At 45.4% G+C, this 17,908-nt stretch overlaps 1 protein-coding gene across 2 annotated transcripts in view; it reads right to left on the bottom strand.

The window, feature by feature from the left end:
- Nucleotides 1-6,520, bottom strand: part of Fermt2 (FERM domain containing kindlin 2) — a 66,347-nt gene extending 59,827 nt beyond the window's left edge. For both annotated transcript variants that reach the window (XM_052191716.1, XM_052191717.1), the window contains exons 1-2: nucleotides 6,404-6,520; nucleotides 5,901-6,066 (exon numbers count right to left, since the gene is read on the bottom strand). In XM_052191716.1, the coding sequence (XP_052047676.1) occupies nucleotides 5,901-6,057 (157 nt within the window). In that variant the 5' untranslated portion in view covers nucleotides 6,058-6,066; nucleotides 6,404-6,520. The remainder of the gene's footprint in view (nucleotides 1-5,900; nucleotides 6,067-6,403) is intronic.
- Between the last annotated feature and the right edge of the window lie 11,388 nt (nucleotides 6,521-17,908).

Raw genomic sequence — 17,908 nt, 5'->3', positions numbered from 1 at the left:
TTCAACTCAGTTTGAAGTTTTAAAGATGAGTTGAAGGTTAAAGTTAAAACTTCAGAGTATTTTCCTCCATATGACACAAAGAAACAGACTTCTGTAAATAACTGAATAAAAGACAGGTAGCATTAAATACTATGGAAGACCTGAAAAAAAAAAAAAGACAGGTAGCCTTTGCCCTATAAATAAGTTAGTTCTAGTTGATATCTAACAGACTTTTTTTTTTTTTGGTAGAAAATTGGGACATAAAACATGGCAGAGGGAAATATGGAAGCAAAGACACCCCTTTAATCCCAGCACTCAGGAAAGCAAAGACAGGAAGATTTCCCTGACTAGACCAAGCCAGCATGGTCTACCTAGTGACAGCCTGTCTCCCACCCTCCTTCTCAAAGAAGGAACAAATACCACATAATATACCTCCAAAATAGCTCATACTTACTGGGATTTATAAAAAGCATAGTAAAATTTATAATGTCTTCTATTCTTTGTTTTTGTTTTTTTCTTGGGTGGGGGGTGGATTTGTTTTTTTCAAGACAGTTTTTCTGTATAGCCCTGGCCTGTATAACTCTGTAGACCAGGCTGGCCTCGAACTTAGAAATCTGCCTGCCTCTGCCTCCCAGAGTGCTGGGATTACGGGCGTGCACCACCACTGCCCAGCAATGTCTTCTATTCTTAAGGAACTTAGGTAAGAGTGAGTGTGAGTGTGTGTGTATACACACACACACACACACACACACACACATACATACACACACATACATCTTCTTTTGGGGGTGTGCATGCCACAGTACATGTGTGAAGGTCAAAGGACATCTCTCCTTAAACCACCCACCGGAGTCCTAGAAACTGAACTCTGGTTGTGATTTTTCAGACTTGGTAGCAAGTGCTTTACCAATCATGAACCATCTCTCCCTTGTTCAAAGAACTTGTAAGTCTTTTAAGAAACAGATAAAAGTCAATCCTGAATTCCTATGGCTCAGTCTTGTATAGAAGAAACACTTAGGAAACTTGCTCTCAGATTTAACTGGGACTCAATTCACTGTAGTGACTGAGCAGCTGTTCCTCCACCCAAAGACTTAAAAACCTGCCTTATCACACACTTCAGCTGGAGTCAGGGAGGCACTATCAAGACATTAATACCCTCATAAGCCTTCAAAGGGGGAAACAGGACTCTCCCAGCATGGACACCATTCTACAGACTAAGTCTTTCTCCCTCAGGGAGCTGTCTGCACAGGGATAGAAAGAGAGCTGTCCAGGTATGTGGCTTCTCTCCCTGTGAGCATCCTGCCAACCTTTTAAAGTAATAAAGGCCCTACTGTGTACCAACACCTTCATCTGGCACTCAACTGAAAGCTTGCCCTTAGAGTTCCTAGAGTTCCAACTCACTATCTGTACTTCTAGGAGGCATGATAAATGCACACTTAAAAATCACATTGAGTAATCTGTGAATAACTTTAATATTATCTTAGTCTAGTTTAGATCAGACATACTAACTTTAAAACCTAACCAAGCCAGGCGGTGGTGGCGGCGCACGCCTTTAATCCCAGCACTTGAGAGGCAGAGGGAGGGAGAGGCAGGCAGATTTCTGAGTTCCGAGGCCAGCCTGGTCAACAGAGTGAGTTCCAGGACAGCCAGGGCTGCACAGAGAAGCCCTGTCTCAAAAAAACAAAAAAAAAACAAAAACAAAAAACAAAAAAAAAAAAAAACAAGAGCAACAACAACAACAACAACAAAAAAACCTAATCAGATCCTCACTCCCACCCCACCCCCCTTTTGAGACCCCGTCTCATTTTGTAGCCTTGGCCAACCTGGAACTCACTGTAAAGACCAGGCTGGCTTCAAACTCAGAGACCCACTGGCCTTTGCCTTCCAAGTGCTGGGATTAAGGGTGTCCATTACCAGGCAGGGCGATTTTCAGGTTTTAAATCAGCTCCATCTATTTCTTCTTTGTTGTAACTGAATCCCACAACTTTCCCTTTCGATCTGTATTATCAGATGTGACTGGACTTCAGACGCAGAGCTAGGAGAACCCAGTCATAAGTGGATTCCTCCCTCCCTGCTCTGGGAGCTGGCTGCTGAGACTTCCATTCATTGAGCTCTACAATATTACAAATTACTCACTCACCACTGAAAATGAGTATTTTTAGGGAGGCACAAATTGTAAGAAAGTCGTCTAAAAGTGACTCTAAAACTTAAAAAGAAAAGCCCAGGTAAGGGTTAGCTCAGAGTACCTAGAGAAGGAAAACCAAGCACAGGATCAACTAGGCATCAACTAGGCGTCCCTTTGGGCCCCAGAACCCTCGATGAAGAGGAAGGCTAACTGTCGCAGGTCTGATGCTCTGTAATTGCTTTCCAGTGATCTCCAGAGGAACCCCAGCCAATTAAGCCTTCTTTTAAAATTCATTTTTAGATATAATTGTTTTAAAATGTATCCTCTTTCATCTTATTTTTTACAATCCTTATCCTGATATAGTTTAATTTTTTTTCTTAAAACAAACAAACAAACAAACAAACAAGAAAACCTCAACAACAAAAAACTATACACAGCAGACATGGTAGTGTACTCATTGATCCTAGTAATTTCAGGGCCAGCCTGGGCTATATAGTAAGTTCCAGGCAAGCTGAAGGAACACGAGGTGCTGATTCAGAACAAACTAACATATGCTCAACACATGAAATACACGTGTATGAAGCTATCCTTATATAACAGTACCATTTATACACTATAAAAAAGAATTTAAACTACTCACGTTAAAATTTTTATTTTTTTACTTATTTGGTTTTTGACACAGAGTTTCTCTCTGTAGCCTTGGCTGTCCTGGAATTTCCTCTGTAGTCAAGGCTGGCCTCAAACCCAGAGATCCGCCGTCTCTGCCTCCTGAATGCTGGATTAAAGGTATGTACCACCAGAGTTGGCCATTAACATTTTATTTTTAATAAAAAAAGACTGCAGTAAATTTACAGCCCCTGTTTGAAGAGTTCCATATGGCTCTTCAAACCCTTCTTCACATGAGATGTACAGTAATGAGACTGTCTACGATCAGCCTACACAGAGCCAGTCATAAGTTTGTTTCATCAGGCTGTAGGTCCCTAAAGCCCATATCACATTCACAGCATATACTTCTTGTTTTCTTTTAAATGTCTAAACCAGAATGACAAATGCACTCCACACTAAGATGTGACTTTTCAGAAGTTGGAATTAAAGTAAAAATCTGAGAATCAGGTTTTACTAACATTCCCTGAAATGCAATAAATGCTCTTTATAAAAGACTGAAAGCAAACACAAGGATACTGCTGACACACACCAAAAAAGCATCATTGCTAGCGCTTCTGACTTCGTCTGCTGTGGGAGGAACACTAGCAGTGCAATAAAACCTACTGGTGAGGAAGGCTGCTCCCTTTTCTGCTCTCCTGCATCTTAGAGGAACCAATGACAGCAAAGGCACCCTCTTCCCAGAGCTTCCACACTCAGGGTGTGACAGCCTGGGATCTATTAACTCTAGGGAATCACAGGGTGCCTTGAATGCTGTAGGAAATGACAGTTGTGAATCATAAAGCTTTGCTGCCGTATCCCCACCCTCCAGGGAGGTCGAAAGGGTTAGTGGGTGCCTGGACATCCAAGGGAAGGCTGCCTGCAGTACAGTGGTACTAACTGTTCCGCCACCACAGAGCATGCTTCTGCTACGTGCCCGCTACTGCTGTGCACTCTGGAGACACCAGACACCGTACCCTCTCATCCCTAAAAAAACCTCACTTCTCACCTAGGCTTTGTGGCTGCTTTCATCTCAGTGTCATCAAGCTGGACCTTTAGTTCCTTCGCTGATAACATGCAGGGCTTCAGAAGGTGGTCCATGCCATTGTTAAGATAAACCTGAAAATCTACAAAATTCCTTTCTAATTTGACTGGTCTGATTTGTGGACATTTTAAATGGTACCCCACTCTGTGCACTTGTCAAAATTTTGCTGAAAAATGCCTCCTCTGTTTGGGACATAAAACTCAAGAGACCTTGTGCAACTGAAGACAGGTACAAAATTCCCACTCGATAAGCCATTCCTGTCCTCCTGGTCTAGGTAATTAATTAGCATCAGCATTATTAAGATAGCTACTCAAAAATAACATCAGTCCTGTCTACAAACAACTCAACTCATCCCCAACAATTCTATTTATAATTGTGATTTCATAACACAGTCAATCAAAGTGAGGCAAATATAGTAGAAATCATTATTTATTCATTAAAGCTTGTTTTTTGAGAATTGCAACTTGTCTAAGTCACCTTTTACAGATCTTTTATTGCATTACTTAAAAAAAATTACAATGTAGAGCCAGGCATGGGGAGGACACCCTTTAATCCCAGAACTCAGAGCAGGCAGATCTCTGTGAGTCTGGTCTTCACAGCAAGTTCAAGGCCAGCCAGAGCTACACAATGAGACTTTTACTTGAGATAACAAAACCAAAAATTAACTATAATAATTAAAAACTACAATGTATTAGTAAGGTCCACTTATCACACATAAGACAATCTGATACAAATGACTGTTTCCTGGTCAAACAGGAACCATATTTGGATAGTTTTCATCCTTAAGTGGAACTGTTCAAAAAAGGTTGGTAAATATTTTGCCAAGAGTGATTGATTTACTTGAAACAAGTAAAAAAAAACGTAAACTGACAGTTACTTGGTTAAATCAGTAAAACTGAATTCTTAAAGGGCCCCTTGGGGGCTCTTTCTTGGGCTGTCTCTGGAGTCAAACAATGGACAGTAAGTCCCGAGGAGAGAAGGCCTCCCGCAATGAGCTCCTCTTTGGTCCTCCAATAATTAAATTCCCTCCAGGGGCATAAAGCAGATTCACCTAATAAATGAATTCAGCCTAATTCCCAAATTGTATCAGACTGCTATTTCATTTAAGTTTATATGGTAAATATGCAGTTCCCCCTCTCCCTTGATAAGAAATACATTTTCTGAAAAATGAATATTTCTTACTTTTCTGGGATGGCCTGAAGCATGAATGCTGATTAAAGCCAACTAACCCTACCACAAAAGACATCCCCACATAAGACACCTCTGTCACTTCATTATGCACAGCAGCAAGCACTTTACAGGCCAGAAAGCCGCTCCTCTGAGAAAAGCTCTAAGGATAAAATCACCCATCTTATCTAGTCGGCTCAATCTACCAGGTGAAAATGGTTTGCCTTATCACAAAATGTGTAGCGCTTTCTCAAATATCCTTACTTACATTCAAGTCAGAATCAATCCAGTCAGTATCTATGTGTACTCAAATAAATACTGTCAACTTCAACTCAGTTTAGTGTCTGCTTTTTTTTAAAAAAAGTTTTTTCATTGGCTTCTTAATGCTCGTGATAGCTTATTTCCAACTCAGAATACCAGATACCAAGTTTGTTAAGCACTGCCCCACCCCTCGCAAGAGCAGACGAGTGGAACATTTCAGGGCACTCCATCACGTAGTGCAGCTACAGAAACTTCATACCGACCGACGCCAGTGCACATTCTCCAGACCGGGCTGATTGTACACGCTCCCCAATAAACACCGTCATCAACATCCAGGTTCAATGAGGGTAAGAGGTAGCAACTCCTACAGACCCGTAATACCACATTCACAACTTTCACCTGCATACTCTCCTCGTTGCTTTCAACAAGTCGTCCCGGGAACCCGCAGTTAAACATTTGGTAGGCTCGAATCACTACCTTATGTAAAAATCAAAATAACAAACAGGACGCAGAAGGGAACAAGTCTATGCGCCCTAATATTAACCAATTTCGCATTTTAAGCGCAGCACACGCTGGGAGCTAGGATCTCCCAATTCCACCCCTCCCCCCGCCGTCTTTTCTCCCCACCCCCTCCTCTCATTCTGGGAAGTCTTTATTGGAGGCTTCGGCGGTGCTACTCACCGAGTTTTTCCACCAACTTCAGCATCACTCCTCCGATGTGCACCTCCCCGGTCACTCTCAGAGTGACATCACGGTTCAGGTCCGTGACATGGACACTCAGTTCCCACGTCCCGTCCGCGTAGCAGCCATCTGGCATCCTTATCCCGTCCAGAGCCATGGCTCCTTCCTGCGAGCGCGGAGGAAATGGCTCTCGTCAGCGTCACTCCCCCAAAGGAAGACAAACCCCACCGAGTCCGCGGCGCCGGCCGCTGCGAGGGAGAAGGCGGAGGAGCCGCGGCTAGGCGCGCACACCCGAGGACGCGGGCGCGGGCGCCTCAGCACCCAGACGGTGGCCTCCGCCCGCCGCACCCGCCTAGCGGACTCGGGCGCCTTCACCTGCCGCCGCTGCGCCCGGCCCGCCCCGCGCCTCCCCACCCGGCCCGGGTGACCGCGCTGCGCCGGCCGGCGCTCCGCTCCTCCCGCGGCGTCCTCCCCGCGCTCCGTTCTCCCGCTGCGCCCCTCACCGTGCTCCTCTGGCCCGGCTCCCGCGGCAACAGGCGAGGCCGGCGGCGCCCGCGTCGCTGCTCGGAGAGAAGCGAAGCCTCCCGCCGCAGCTAATGGAGTCCCGGCGCCGCGGCCCCCGCCCCACCCCCTCTCCCCGCCCCGGCCCCCGCCCCGCAGCACCGCCCGCAGCCGGCCTCCGCCCCCTCCTCTCCGGCTCTCCTCGGGCCGCGCTCCCGCGGGGGCGGCGCGCGCTCTGGTGGGGCCCCGGCTGCGCGCGCCTCGGGGGAGCGCCGCGGGGGGAGGCGGCGGCCGCAATCTCGGCCCTGCGGAGCGCTGCCCTTTTATGGAAATGAAGGACCAGGCGCAGGGATGGAATCCAACATCCGGGCTCTCGGCTGCGGAGCTGGGGAGGGGGGCGGGCGCGCGGGGCCGAGGCGGCGCCTGCCGCGGGGTCCCGGGTTCGTGCGTGAGAAGCGGCCTCGGAAAGTTTCCCAGGCCCCGGGACGTGTGCGGGGAACCCGGGCGCGAAGGCACCGCGCCGGGGAGCTAGGGAGAGAAGTTGGGATGCAGAAACTTTACGACGTCTGCCTTGAACATCCCACAAAAGTAGGAGAAAGGACAGAGGGGCGATGAGCCACAAAGTTGCCTGGCTAGCAGGGTTCCGCACCAAACCGCAGCTCCTGCTGGACTCCCGAGAGTTGGTGCGCATTGCTAACCCCTCGGACCCAAGTGCCTGCCAGACTCAAGAGCGTGGCCCATGCGCTCCTGATGGAAAAGGGGGACTCCCCACCCCGGGAGGGCAGTGGTTTACCCGAGACCGCTTCTCCACCCTCGCCAACTGTTTGCGCACACTTGGAACTTTTCCTCCGTAACTTAGAGGACTCAGTGTTTTGAATGCACGCACATTCTCTTCCTTAACCTCCTACACACTTCGAAGACTTTTAAGTAGCTTTGAACTGGTGTTGAACTGTTAAATAAAGACTTTGACTAGTGATGGAGAATGGTCCCCGACCGCCCACTTCCACATTCCCATTAACTTTCACACTCTGTTGAAGGGAACTGTTCCGAATCAGCAAGCCAGGGATTGCCTCTTCTAGCAATCCGTGAGTCAAAATTAATTAATCCAGGAAGACACTGTAAAGGATCTTGGTTTTTAAAAAGTGTCTTGGACTTCGTGAACTGCCCTAGACACTTCAAAGGGGAGCCTACCGCGCAAATAACCCTTTGTTCATCAACACAACAGCAGAAGAAAAAGCACAGCCTCCAGAAAGGGTGGACGCCCGACGCCCGCCCTGTAAGGGAGTGAAAGCAGGAAAACTTAGTCAAATGCCAGAGGTTTGGGAGTGGAAAAAAAAGGGAAACCACTCTACTAACACTAGCTAGTCATCATGGAGAAACTGATGCTACTCTCCAGTTACTTCTACTCGTAGATTTTGTGAGTGGTTTACTTAGAAGCAGTGTTGTTCAGGATGTAAACAGTGTTGATGAAATTATGTCGTGGGAAAAAGTATCGGAGAATATTTTTAATAATGTAGAGAGTTAGTTGCTTGGGTTAAAAAATAAAAGTCTGTACAGAACAGGCATAGTGGTGCATGCCTTTAATTCCATCGCTCAGGAAGCAGAGGCAGGCTGATCTTTCTGGGTTCAAGGCCAGCCTGGCCTATATAGTGAGTTCCATGACAGCCTGGGCTGTTAGAGAGACTCTGTCTCAAAAAAGCAAGCAAACAAAAATCTGTAGAAAGCTGTATGTGCCTCTGTAAAATCAAGAACGCACCCATTTTTAAATATTCAGATTAAAAAAAAGACTAGAAGGAAATTCCCCAAATGTTAATTATTGGGTGTTGTGGTAGTGAGAGTTTTTTTTCATATTAGTTGGTTTTAGTCTTTCTTTTTCTAACCAACTCAAAACCTGTCACATCCTGGACTTTTCTGGCACCACTAAGAACTGCATTCACCGCCACAACCCCTCTCTGTGCTATGGGCAGACTGGCCACAGCAGATGCCAGATTTGTGGGCAGGATTTCCTTTTTTTCCCCCTGTGTATTAGCATCTCCAAAGTTAACTATACATTTATGTTATCTATACATTTACAAATAGGCTGGTGCAAAAGCTATAGAAAACATATGGGTACCAATTAAAAATAAATATCAAAGAATCAGGGGTCTAGCCCATGGAGAAATCTCTTTATTAAAGAAATCCCTTCGTGAAAATTGGCACGTTTGTTGCTCACTGCATCTGTTTGTTTCCTCACCTTATCTCCCAAAGATCTGCAGCAGTGTAAAAGGGGTGTGTGTGTGTGTGTGTGTGTGTGTGTGTGTGTTTGAGTCTTAGGAGAGTGGGGTAATTACTTGGAATGAAATAAGGAATGAGGCCCAGAATTATTCTTAGTGACCTGCGCATGTACGCCAGTAAGCCCAGAGTTTCTCTAACATGCTTTAGCACCAAAAATATGCATGTCCTTTCTGAATATTTCTTTTCCTCAGACAAACTTGTTGAAAGCAAATGTGGTGGTTGACAGCCTCTTATGCCTCAGCTTCACATTCTAGTTATTTCCCAGTGAGCTACTTTCTGAACAACCTTCCGCTATAGCCTCTGCTACTCGGGCAACCGTGTTTCTTTAATCTACTTCAGTAAATGTTCCCTACAATTATTGGTGGGAGGGGATTTAATATTGTAAATAACTGCCCTACTTAAATTATAGTTTTGCAAGAGACTTTATGCTGCCTTAAAAAGCCAGTAGGATGCTTGAGTGGTATTGAGCAGCGGGAGGCAGAGACCCTTGGTTAATACCTTTGGAAGAATAATCAGGGTGGGTGTAGCCTGTTCTTTCGGGCCTTGGCTTTGAGTGTTTCAAGCTGTTGCTGCTTTGAAGATTAAAGAGGAGCCAAACCTCAAACCTTTGAAACCAGGATATTTCCCCCTTCTAGTTCATCAAGTGAGATCTTCAAGTACATTTCTTAAATATTTGCTTCTACCTAATGTTTTCTAATGTATTTAAATGTAGGCTCTTATCTGAACCCCGGCTAGAACCTCCAAGACAACTCAATACTTGTGGAACTTACATCATGCCAAAAAGGAGCCGGGAACTCCAGCGTTTGGAAGACCAGCTCAGGCTTTGAAAGCAGCGATATCCAAATAAGGTACCAAGCTCTAGGCTTAGACTTAGACCAAATGATACCTCACAGATCTGTCACTGCATCCAGCCCCGGGCTTGGTAATCCTCAGGTTGACTCCAGCTCTTTCTTTGGACCTACTTACGGTGTACTTTAAAAAGTTATTTTAAAATATTAATACAAACCACAGTCATGGGGTTTAAAGGAGAGAGGTTCCAAGCATGAATATGTAAGATGGGGCTTGAATTTTAAATGATGCCAGCAAGATGAAATATAATGAATTATTTCTGTCGAATACCAAGTAAACAGATTGCCAGGGATGAACACTACCAAGGAGACAGAAATCAAGGAAAGCAGAGTGGGAAGAAGGTTACACTGCCATTGTTTTGTTTTAAGTGTCTTGTCTCTGTGAGGTGGGACAGGAGGTGGGGAGAGGGGCGAGGGGAACATAAAAGACCAAATGTTTAAGCTTTCACGATGGAACAAACGAAGGACTAGGAGGTAACCATGCCAAGAAATACACAGTCCTTGCATTTACTGTTTCCAGGGGGTTTGTTGTTGTTGTTGTTGTTTTTAATTTTTTAAGGTAATCATGGCAGGCAGGTCTTTGAGTTTGAGGCCAGCCTGGGCTACAGAGTGAGTTCCAGACAGTCAGGACTACATAGAGAAATCCTGTCTCAAAAAACCAAAAATGAAAGGAAGGAAGGAAGGAAGGAAGGAAGGAAGGAAGGAAGGAAGGAAGGAAGGAAGAGTTTGATTGAACATTAGAATAAGTCATGAACTTTGACAAAAATAACCAAGGTTCACATACACTATGCACCCAAGAATGAAGACAGACCTCTACCTCACACTATATGCAAAACGTGAACTGAAATGGATTGTAAACTTGAAATTTAAGTTCTAAAACTATCACATCAAACTAAAACATTCTTAGAGGAAACCCAACACTAGCCCTCCAAAATGTCGGATAAGGCAGCAGCTCATTGGGTAAGACACGAAGGAAATTAGGTGAACTGGGCTTTATCACCGTGTGGGGACAGGTTGGTATACGTCAGTGAAACACTCGCTTAGCCTGCGCACCAGCACAGGTTCAACTACCAGTACCTACATGGCGGCTCACAGCCATCTGCAAGTCTGGCTCTGGGGAATCCAGTGCCCTCTTCTGACCTCTGTGGGCACCAGGCACACATGGTGAACACACACAGATGCAGGCACATACAATCTCCCCCCCCCCCCCAGACGGGGTTTCTCTATGTAGCCCTGGCTGTCCTGGAACTCACTTTGTAGACCAGGCTGGTCTCGAACTCAGAAATCTGCCTGCCTCTGCCTCCCAAGTGCTGGGCCTAAAGGCGTGTGCTACCACTGCCCGGCTTCAATCTTTTTTTTTTTTTTTTTTTTTTTTTTTGGTTTTTTGGATTTGTTTTTTTTTTTTTTTTTCGAGACAGGGTTTCTCTGTATAGCCCTGGCTGTCCTGGAACTCGCTCTGTAGACCGGGCTGGCCTTGAACTCAGCAATCCACCTGCTTCTGCCTCCCAGAGTGCTGGGATTACAGGCGTGCACCACCACCGCCCGGCTCAATCATTTTTTTTTTTAATGTAGGGAACAAACCCTATAAAAATATTTGCAAATAATGTCTGTTAAGGAATTTTATCTAGAATGTACAGAAACCTGTTACAATAACATAAGATAAATAGATTATTATTATTATTTTTTTTAAACAGGGTTTCATTATGTAGGCTTGGTTGGCCTGGAGCTTCCTACGTAAGCCAGGTTGGCCTTGAACTCACAGAAATCTACCAGCCTCTGCCTCCTGAGTGCTGGGATTAATGGCACGTGCCCCTACCCCTGGAAAAAGAGAAATAGGTTTTAATGAGCAAGGGCCATAAATATCTAAGAAGATGCTTACTGTCATTAATCACCAGGGAAATGCGAGGCAGAGCTACGAGGAGTTAACACCTCATACACCTCACCCCATACCTGCTGCAACAGAGTTAACACCTCACACACCTCACCTCATACCTGCTGCAACAGAGTTAACACCTCACACACCTCACCTCATACCTGCTGCAACAGAGTTAACACCTCATACACCTCACCTCATACCTGCTGCAACAGAGTTAACACCTCATACACCTCACCTCATACCTGCTGCAACAGAGTTAACACCTCACACACCTCACCTCATACCTGCTGCAACAGAGTTAACACCTCATACACCTCACCCCATACCTGCTGCAACAGAGTTAACACCTCATACACCTCACCTCATACCTGCTGCAACAGAGTTAACACCTCACACACCTCACCTCATACCTGCTGCAACAGAGTTAACACCTCACACACCTCACCTCATACCTGCTGCAACAGAGTTAACACCTCATACACCTCACCCCATACCTGCTGCAACAGAGTTAACACCTCACACACCTCACCTCATACCTGCTGCAACAGAGTTAACACCTCACACACCTCACCCCATACCTGCTGCAACAGAGTTAACACCTCATACACCTCACCTCATACCTGCTGCAACAGAGTTAACACCTCATACACCTCACCCCATACCTGCTGCAACAGAGTTAACACCTCATACACCTCACCCCATACCTGCTGCAACAGAGTTAACACCTCACACACCTCACCTCATACCTGCTGCAACAGAGTTAACACCTCACACACCTCACCCCATACCTGCTGCAACAGAGTTAACACCTCATACACCTCACCTCATACCTGCTGCAACAGAGTTAACACCTCATACACCTCACCCCATACCTGCTGCAACAGAGTTAACACCTCATACACCTCACCCCATACCTGCTGCAACAGAGTTAACACCTCATACACCTCACCTCATACCTGCTGCAACAGAGTTAACACCTCATACACCTCACCCCATACCTGCTGCAACAGAGTTAACACCTCATACACCTCACCCCATACCTGCTGCAACAGAGTTAACACCTCATACACCTCACCTCATACCTGCTGCAACAGAGTTAACACCTCATACACCTCACCTCATACCTGCTGCAACAGAGTTAACACCTCATACACCTCACCTCATACCTGCTGCAACAGAGTTAACACCTCATACACCTCACCTCATACCTGCTGCAACAACTACAGTGTAAAAAGATGGTGCTGGGACATGCTGGCTAGGATCTGGAAACACCATGATGCCTTTGTTTGTGTATATAACATTTGACCATGTGTCGATAATATTCTTTGATCACATCTACCCCATTTCCTTCTCGTATCTCCCTCGACTCCCTCTGAAATTCCTCCTTTCTACCATACCCTCCTTCTACTCTCTTACTGTGTTTAAGTAGGGCTGCTTGAATTCTCATGAGCGTGGGATTATTTATTAGATCATGGGCAATTTACCAGTAGCTACACCCTGAAGAAAAATTAGTCTCCCTTCCTAGAAGCCTTTACTTGCCAACAGTTCCTCAGCTGAGGGTAGGGCCTGGTGGTTGGTCCATGCCCCAAAGATTGTTGATGAGCTATTGATGGTTCAATCTTTTTTTTTTTTTTTTAGATTTATTCATTTATTTTATGTATGTGAGCACACCATTGCTCTTCATTGCTCTTCAGACACAGCAGAAGAGGGCATTGAATCCCGTTACAGATGGGTGAGAGCCACCATGTGGTTGCTGGGATTTGAACTCAGGACCTCTGGAAGGAAGAACAATCAGTGCTCTTAACCACTGAGCTATCTCTTCAGCCCCTGATGGCTCTATCTTATGCAGGCCTCTGCAGGTAAGCACAACTACTGTCATCGTGAGAGTGTCACAGCACTACCCCTCCCCCATCTCTATAGAAACTACTGTTCATACGTATTGCTGAAAAGAATACAAAATGACCAGTTGCTTTGAAACAACTTGGCAATTCCTCAAAAAGTTAAACACATGGGTTTATTGTAAGCTATCCGCCACATTCCTAAGTTGAAACCCTAACCTCCAAAGTAGTAGTACTGAGATGAAGGCCTCAAGGGCTCCCTTTGATTAGATCATTGGCTCTTATACATGTACATAGCTAAATGCACCTTCTATGAAACAAAGGGGTTCTTACTAGACACAAATGGACTTCCCAGCGTCTAGAAACTCTCTTATTTATAAGGTGCCTCATTTTGGAACTTTGTAGTTCAAGTAGGCTAAGACACTATATAAGCCAGAAAGTCTACTCCTGGATATATAATAAAATATTTAATATATAAAAATGTATCAAAAAACAGTACAGGCAAAAACAAACAAACAAACAAAAAACAGTACAGGCAAAAAAAAAATGTGTCTACCATAGGGGGTGGTGGTGGGGGGTGGTGGTGGGGTGGGGTGGGGTGGGGTGTACGTATCTCAGCGTTGGTGTGCTAGCCTTTGCATTTCCTGAGTTCTACATTCCATTCTGAGCACTGTGAACAAATGGGAAGAAAAACCTTAAAACCCCTAAAAACCTTGTATGTGAATACTCATAATGTCTAAAAGATAAAAATAACCTGAATGTCTTACAAATAACAAATCTGTATACAAAATATGGTATAACCAGGCAATGGCATATTGTTAATGTTTTTATTAATATATATTAGTTATAGATGATAGTGGGTTGACATTTTTGTGCATGTACACAATGTAATTTGGTTGTATTTGTACACACATGTTACTCATGCTTGTCTCTTCTACTTGGGACACTTCTTCATCTGCCCAACTTATGTCCTTTCTACTTCCATCTTTCCATGTCTGTGTGACCCAGTGAGTTCACAGGGTCATTCACAGGAGCATAGGTGAGGGGCAGCTTGTGGGACGATGGGCAACTCACCAGTGGCTACTCTTCAGAAGAAGATGTCTCTCTCTCTCTCTCCCTCTGCCATCTACCTGTTAACAAGTATTATAAATCTTCAGGGATGGCTGGGGCCCCACGAGCTCCTCTCTTCCATGGTAAGTCGTTGCTACCTGGCCCATGCAAAGGAATATGGTTCAACCTAAGGAGAAACAGATAACAACAACAACAACAACAACAACAGCAACACAGTGAACACTTTGTCTGCCATGTATGAGGCCCTGGGATTGATTCATGTTGTGGCTTAACTATGAAATGTGCCCTGTTGGCCCATGCGCTTCAATGCTTGACCCCAGGCTGGTGGTGTTGCTTCAGGCGGCTGTGGAACGTTGGGGCTATAGTGCCTGCCTAGATGGTTACTGTAAACCGCTAAGGGTGGGCCCGCAAACACACAGCTCCAGCCTGGTTCATTCTGCTCTCTGCTTTCTAGTCCACACACAACCGCATCAATCACTGTTCCCCGCTGTACAACGCCCGCCAAGACTTCCCCACACCTCCCAATTCTGACCAAAATTAATCCTTCCTAGTGATGGAGAGTTGGCCCAGTATGGACTGGCCCTCGAGAGGACCAGGGTTCAATTCCCAGTGCCTACATGAAGGTCCGCAACTCTCTGTAACTACAGTTCTAGGGGATCTGATGTCCTCTTCTGGCCTTCTCCAGCACCAGACAAGTTTGTGGTGCACAGACACACGTGCAGGCAAAACATCTATACACATAAAATAAAAATTAAAAAAAAAGCATAACAAGACTCAATCCTCTTTTAAGTTTCCGGCAGGCACTTTGGTCATACTGACATGTGTAAGTAACACAGTCTTGGTCACTACACATACACATGGAACACTGATACACGCTACTTTCAAACGAGCATAACGAAGCCAGATACACACAAAAGACTATTATGTGTTCTATTTATATGGAAAATCCAGGTTAGGGCGAACCACAGAGACAACGCCCTCAGTGGCTACCAGAGGTGCTGTGCAGGCGGATTTGAAATCCTCCTCTAAATAACCTGAGTTTTTCCCCTCCCTATACTGAGGAGTGAACTTGAGGGTTCAGACATTCTGTCCAAGCATCTTACCACTGAGCCACATCCTCAGCTTTCTTTTTGTTGTTGCTGTTGTTTTTGTAACTTAGAGTCTGAGTCTCACTAAATTGCTCAGGCTGGCTTTGAACTCGTTCTGCTCTCTCTAACACACACACACACACACACACACACACACTTAGTGATTATAAACCTATGCCCTGATAGGTTACCTGCCTATACAACTCACCTTGGACCACATAGCTAGCAAGTGGAAGAATTGAAAATGGAGTTTAGGTTTGAAAATGATAGAAATGTTTCCAACAGTTCACACGTGGCTGATGATAAGAGCAATGGAGCCACTGGATGGAGAAAGAGATGCTGAGAGAGTTCAGGGAGCTGGGAGAAGCTGAAGAGATTTCATAAGGAAAAAAAGGTTAAACTTGGGGGCTCAAGCAGTGGCTCAGTGGGTAAGGCCTGCTCTTGCAGAGAACTAGGTTTAATTCCCAGCACTGTGGAGGACCTCTCTCTGAAGGCATCAGGTATATATCTGGTGCTCATTCATATATGCAGACAATATATACACATAAAATAATATATAATCAGATATATCAGATATATCACGTATATAAAGTAATGATATCTATCCATCTCTAGTTCTATCTATGTATGTTTTTATCTATGTATGTATGTGTGTATGTGTGCATCTATCTATCTATCTATCTATCTATCTATTTATCTATCTGAGAAATGCTGGACTTTTCATAGAGGTTAAAGTATATCCAGTGGGAAATTCTTCAGGGCAATTAGATAAGTATGCTTGGTAATCTTGAGAGAGGATCAAAACACACAAGGAATTCATTAAAGTAGAGGTGAACCCTAATGGATGATTTAACCTTCCCATACGACACCGCTCTTTGAATAACAGTCTCTCAAAGGCAGAAGAAGAAAATACAAGAGTCATTCAAGGTGACAGAAGACAGAGAAGAAAGGACCAAAACAGTTGGGGGAAATGAGGTCAGTCTAATGTCAGGCATGGGGGTAGGGGTGGGGCGAGGAGGGAAGACTGTAGAAATCAAGCGTTCAAGAGAGGAAAGGCCATCCGCGGTATCGAATGATGCTGCAAGACTGCGGAGAAAGTGCTACACTGCCCGAGACACCTGGATTGCCACCTGAAGAAAAGCAAAAGGTTAGCGGGAGATTTGTTTCGAAAAGCTGAGCAAGAAATAAGATGGGGATTTGGGGGCAGAACAGGAGTTTAAAAAAGCTCTTTTGAAAGAAGCCTGAGTTTGAGTTAAGGCTCAGGGAAGCCTCAGAGGAGGTCCTGGCAAGCCAGAGGTAACCTACAAACTCTCAACAAGACTGGGTGGCTGGAGGGCTCTGAATAAAGGCTGACAGTGGAAACCCCGCGGGACAGAGCACACCCGAGTATAAACACATTTAAACAGATACAGTGGCTACTAGCCAATGGGAGGGTGGGGCTCCTTGGGCTATTGTGCGGCCCAGATGGACTTCCTTCAGGAGGTCAGCGCTGGGCTGGGATGTAAGAAGGGAAGGAAGGATGTGATTGAAAGATTATTTCAGTACAACTAGGACAGAGGCCCGTAAAGGAAAGCCGGAAGTGACGTCACACATGCAAATGTGCCTGGCCTTCGGAAGCTGGCCTGGGGACAGTGAGCAGTGCCCCTACTTGTGACTAGGAGCTTAGGGACCTGCCTTCACACTCCAACGGGAACTCACCCCAGTCTGGGATGCTTGTTAATAAATGGGCTAGACTCTGCCCTAATTCCCAATGTTACTCATTGTGGGGTCGGATTTTCCTAGTTTGGGTGGCAGGCCTAAGTCTCCATTCTGAGAAAATGGTCTCTGGCTTTTTCCTTTATTACTGTGTCCTCTGAAAACACATACACCCTTTGTTGGTCTCAAAGCAGGATTTTCAGGGCCACTGAAAGCCAAGCCAGAAAGTCACCTCGATTCCAATTGCCCTGAGGCCAATTTACAAGGACAAAAGTGTTTTGTTGTTTTTAATCTGCTAGGTCATTAGGAGGCTTCTCAGGTGACAGAGAACGTCCCAGCAGCAGAACAGCGCCATCTGGCGCCTGGGAGGTGTCACTTTGAAGCTTTGCTCTCCTTTGAACTAATCTCAACATTAAGGCTCACTACCAATTGTAACACCAGTTCTAAGGCATCTGATGCCCTCTTCTGGCTTCTGTGGGCATCAGGCATGCACGTGGTGCACAGTTATACTTGCAGCAAAAACAAACAAACAGAAAACAAAAAAAAAAATCATACACATAAAATTAAAAACAAACAAACAGGGAATTTAGTCAAAGCTGGGGTGTAGAAGGCAGATTGCTCTGAGTTTGAGGCCAGCCTGGTCTACATAGAGAGTTCCTAGTCAGCCAGGGCTACATAGTAAGCCTTTCTCTCTCTCTCTCTCTCTCTCTCTCTGTCTCTCCTCCTCCTCCTCCTCCTCCTCCTCCTTCTCCTCCTCCCCCTCCTCCTCCTCCCTTTTCTTTCCCAGGGACTGTGTGACGGCTCATCAGGTAAAGAC

Source organism: Apodemus sylvaticus, chromosome 8 (assembly GCF_947179515.1).
Source record: "Apodemus sylvaticus chromosome 8, mApoSyl1.1, whole genome shotgun sequence".
NCBI lineage: Eukaryota > Metazoa > Chordata > Mammalia > Rodentia > Muridae > Apodemus > Apodemus sylvaticus.
Note: the sequence above shows the minus strand (reverse complement) of the source record. Positions and strands in the feature narration are given on the sequence as shown.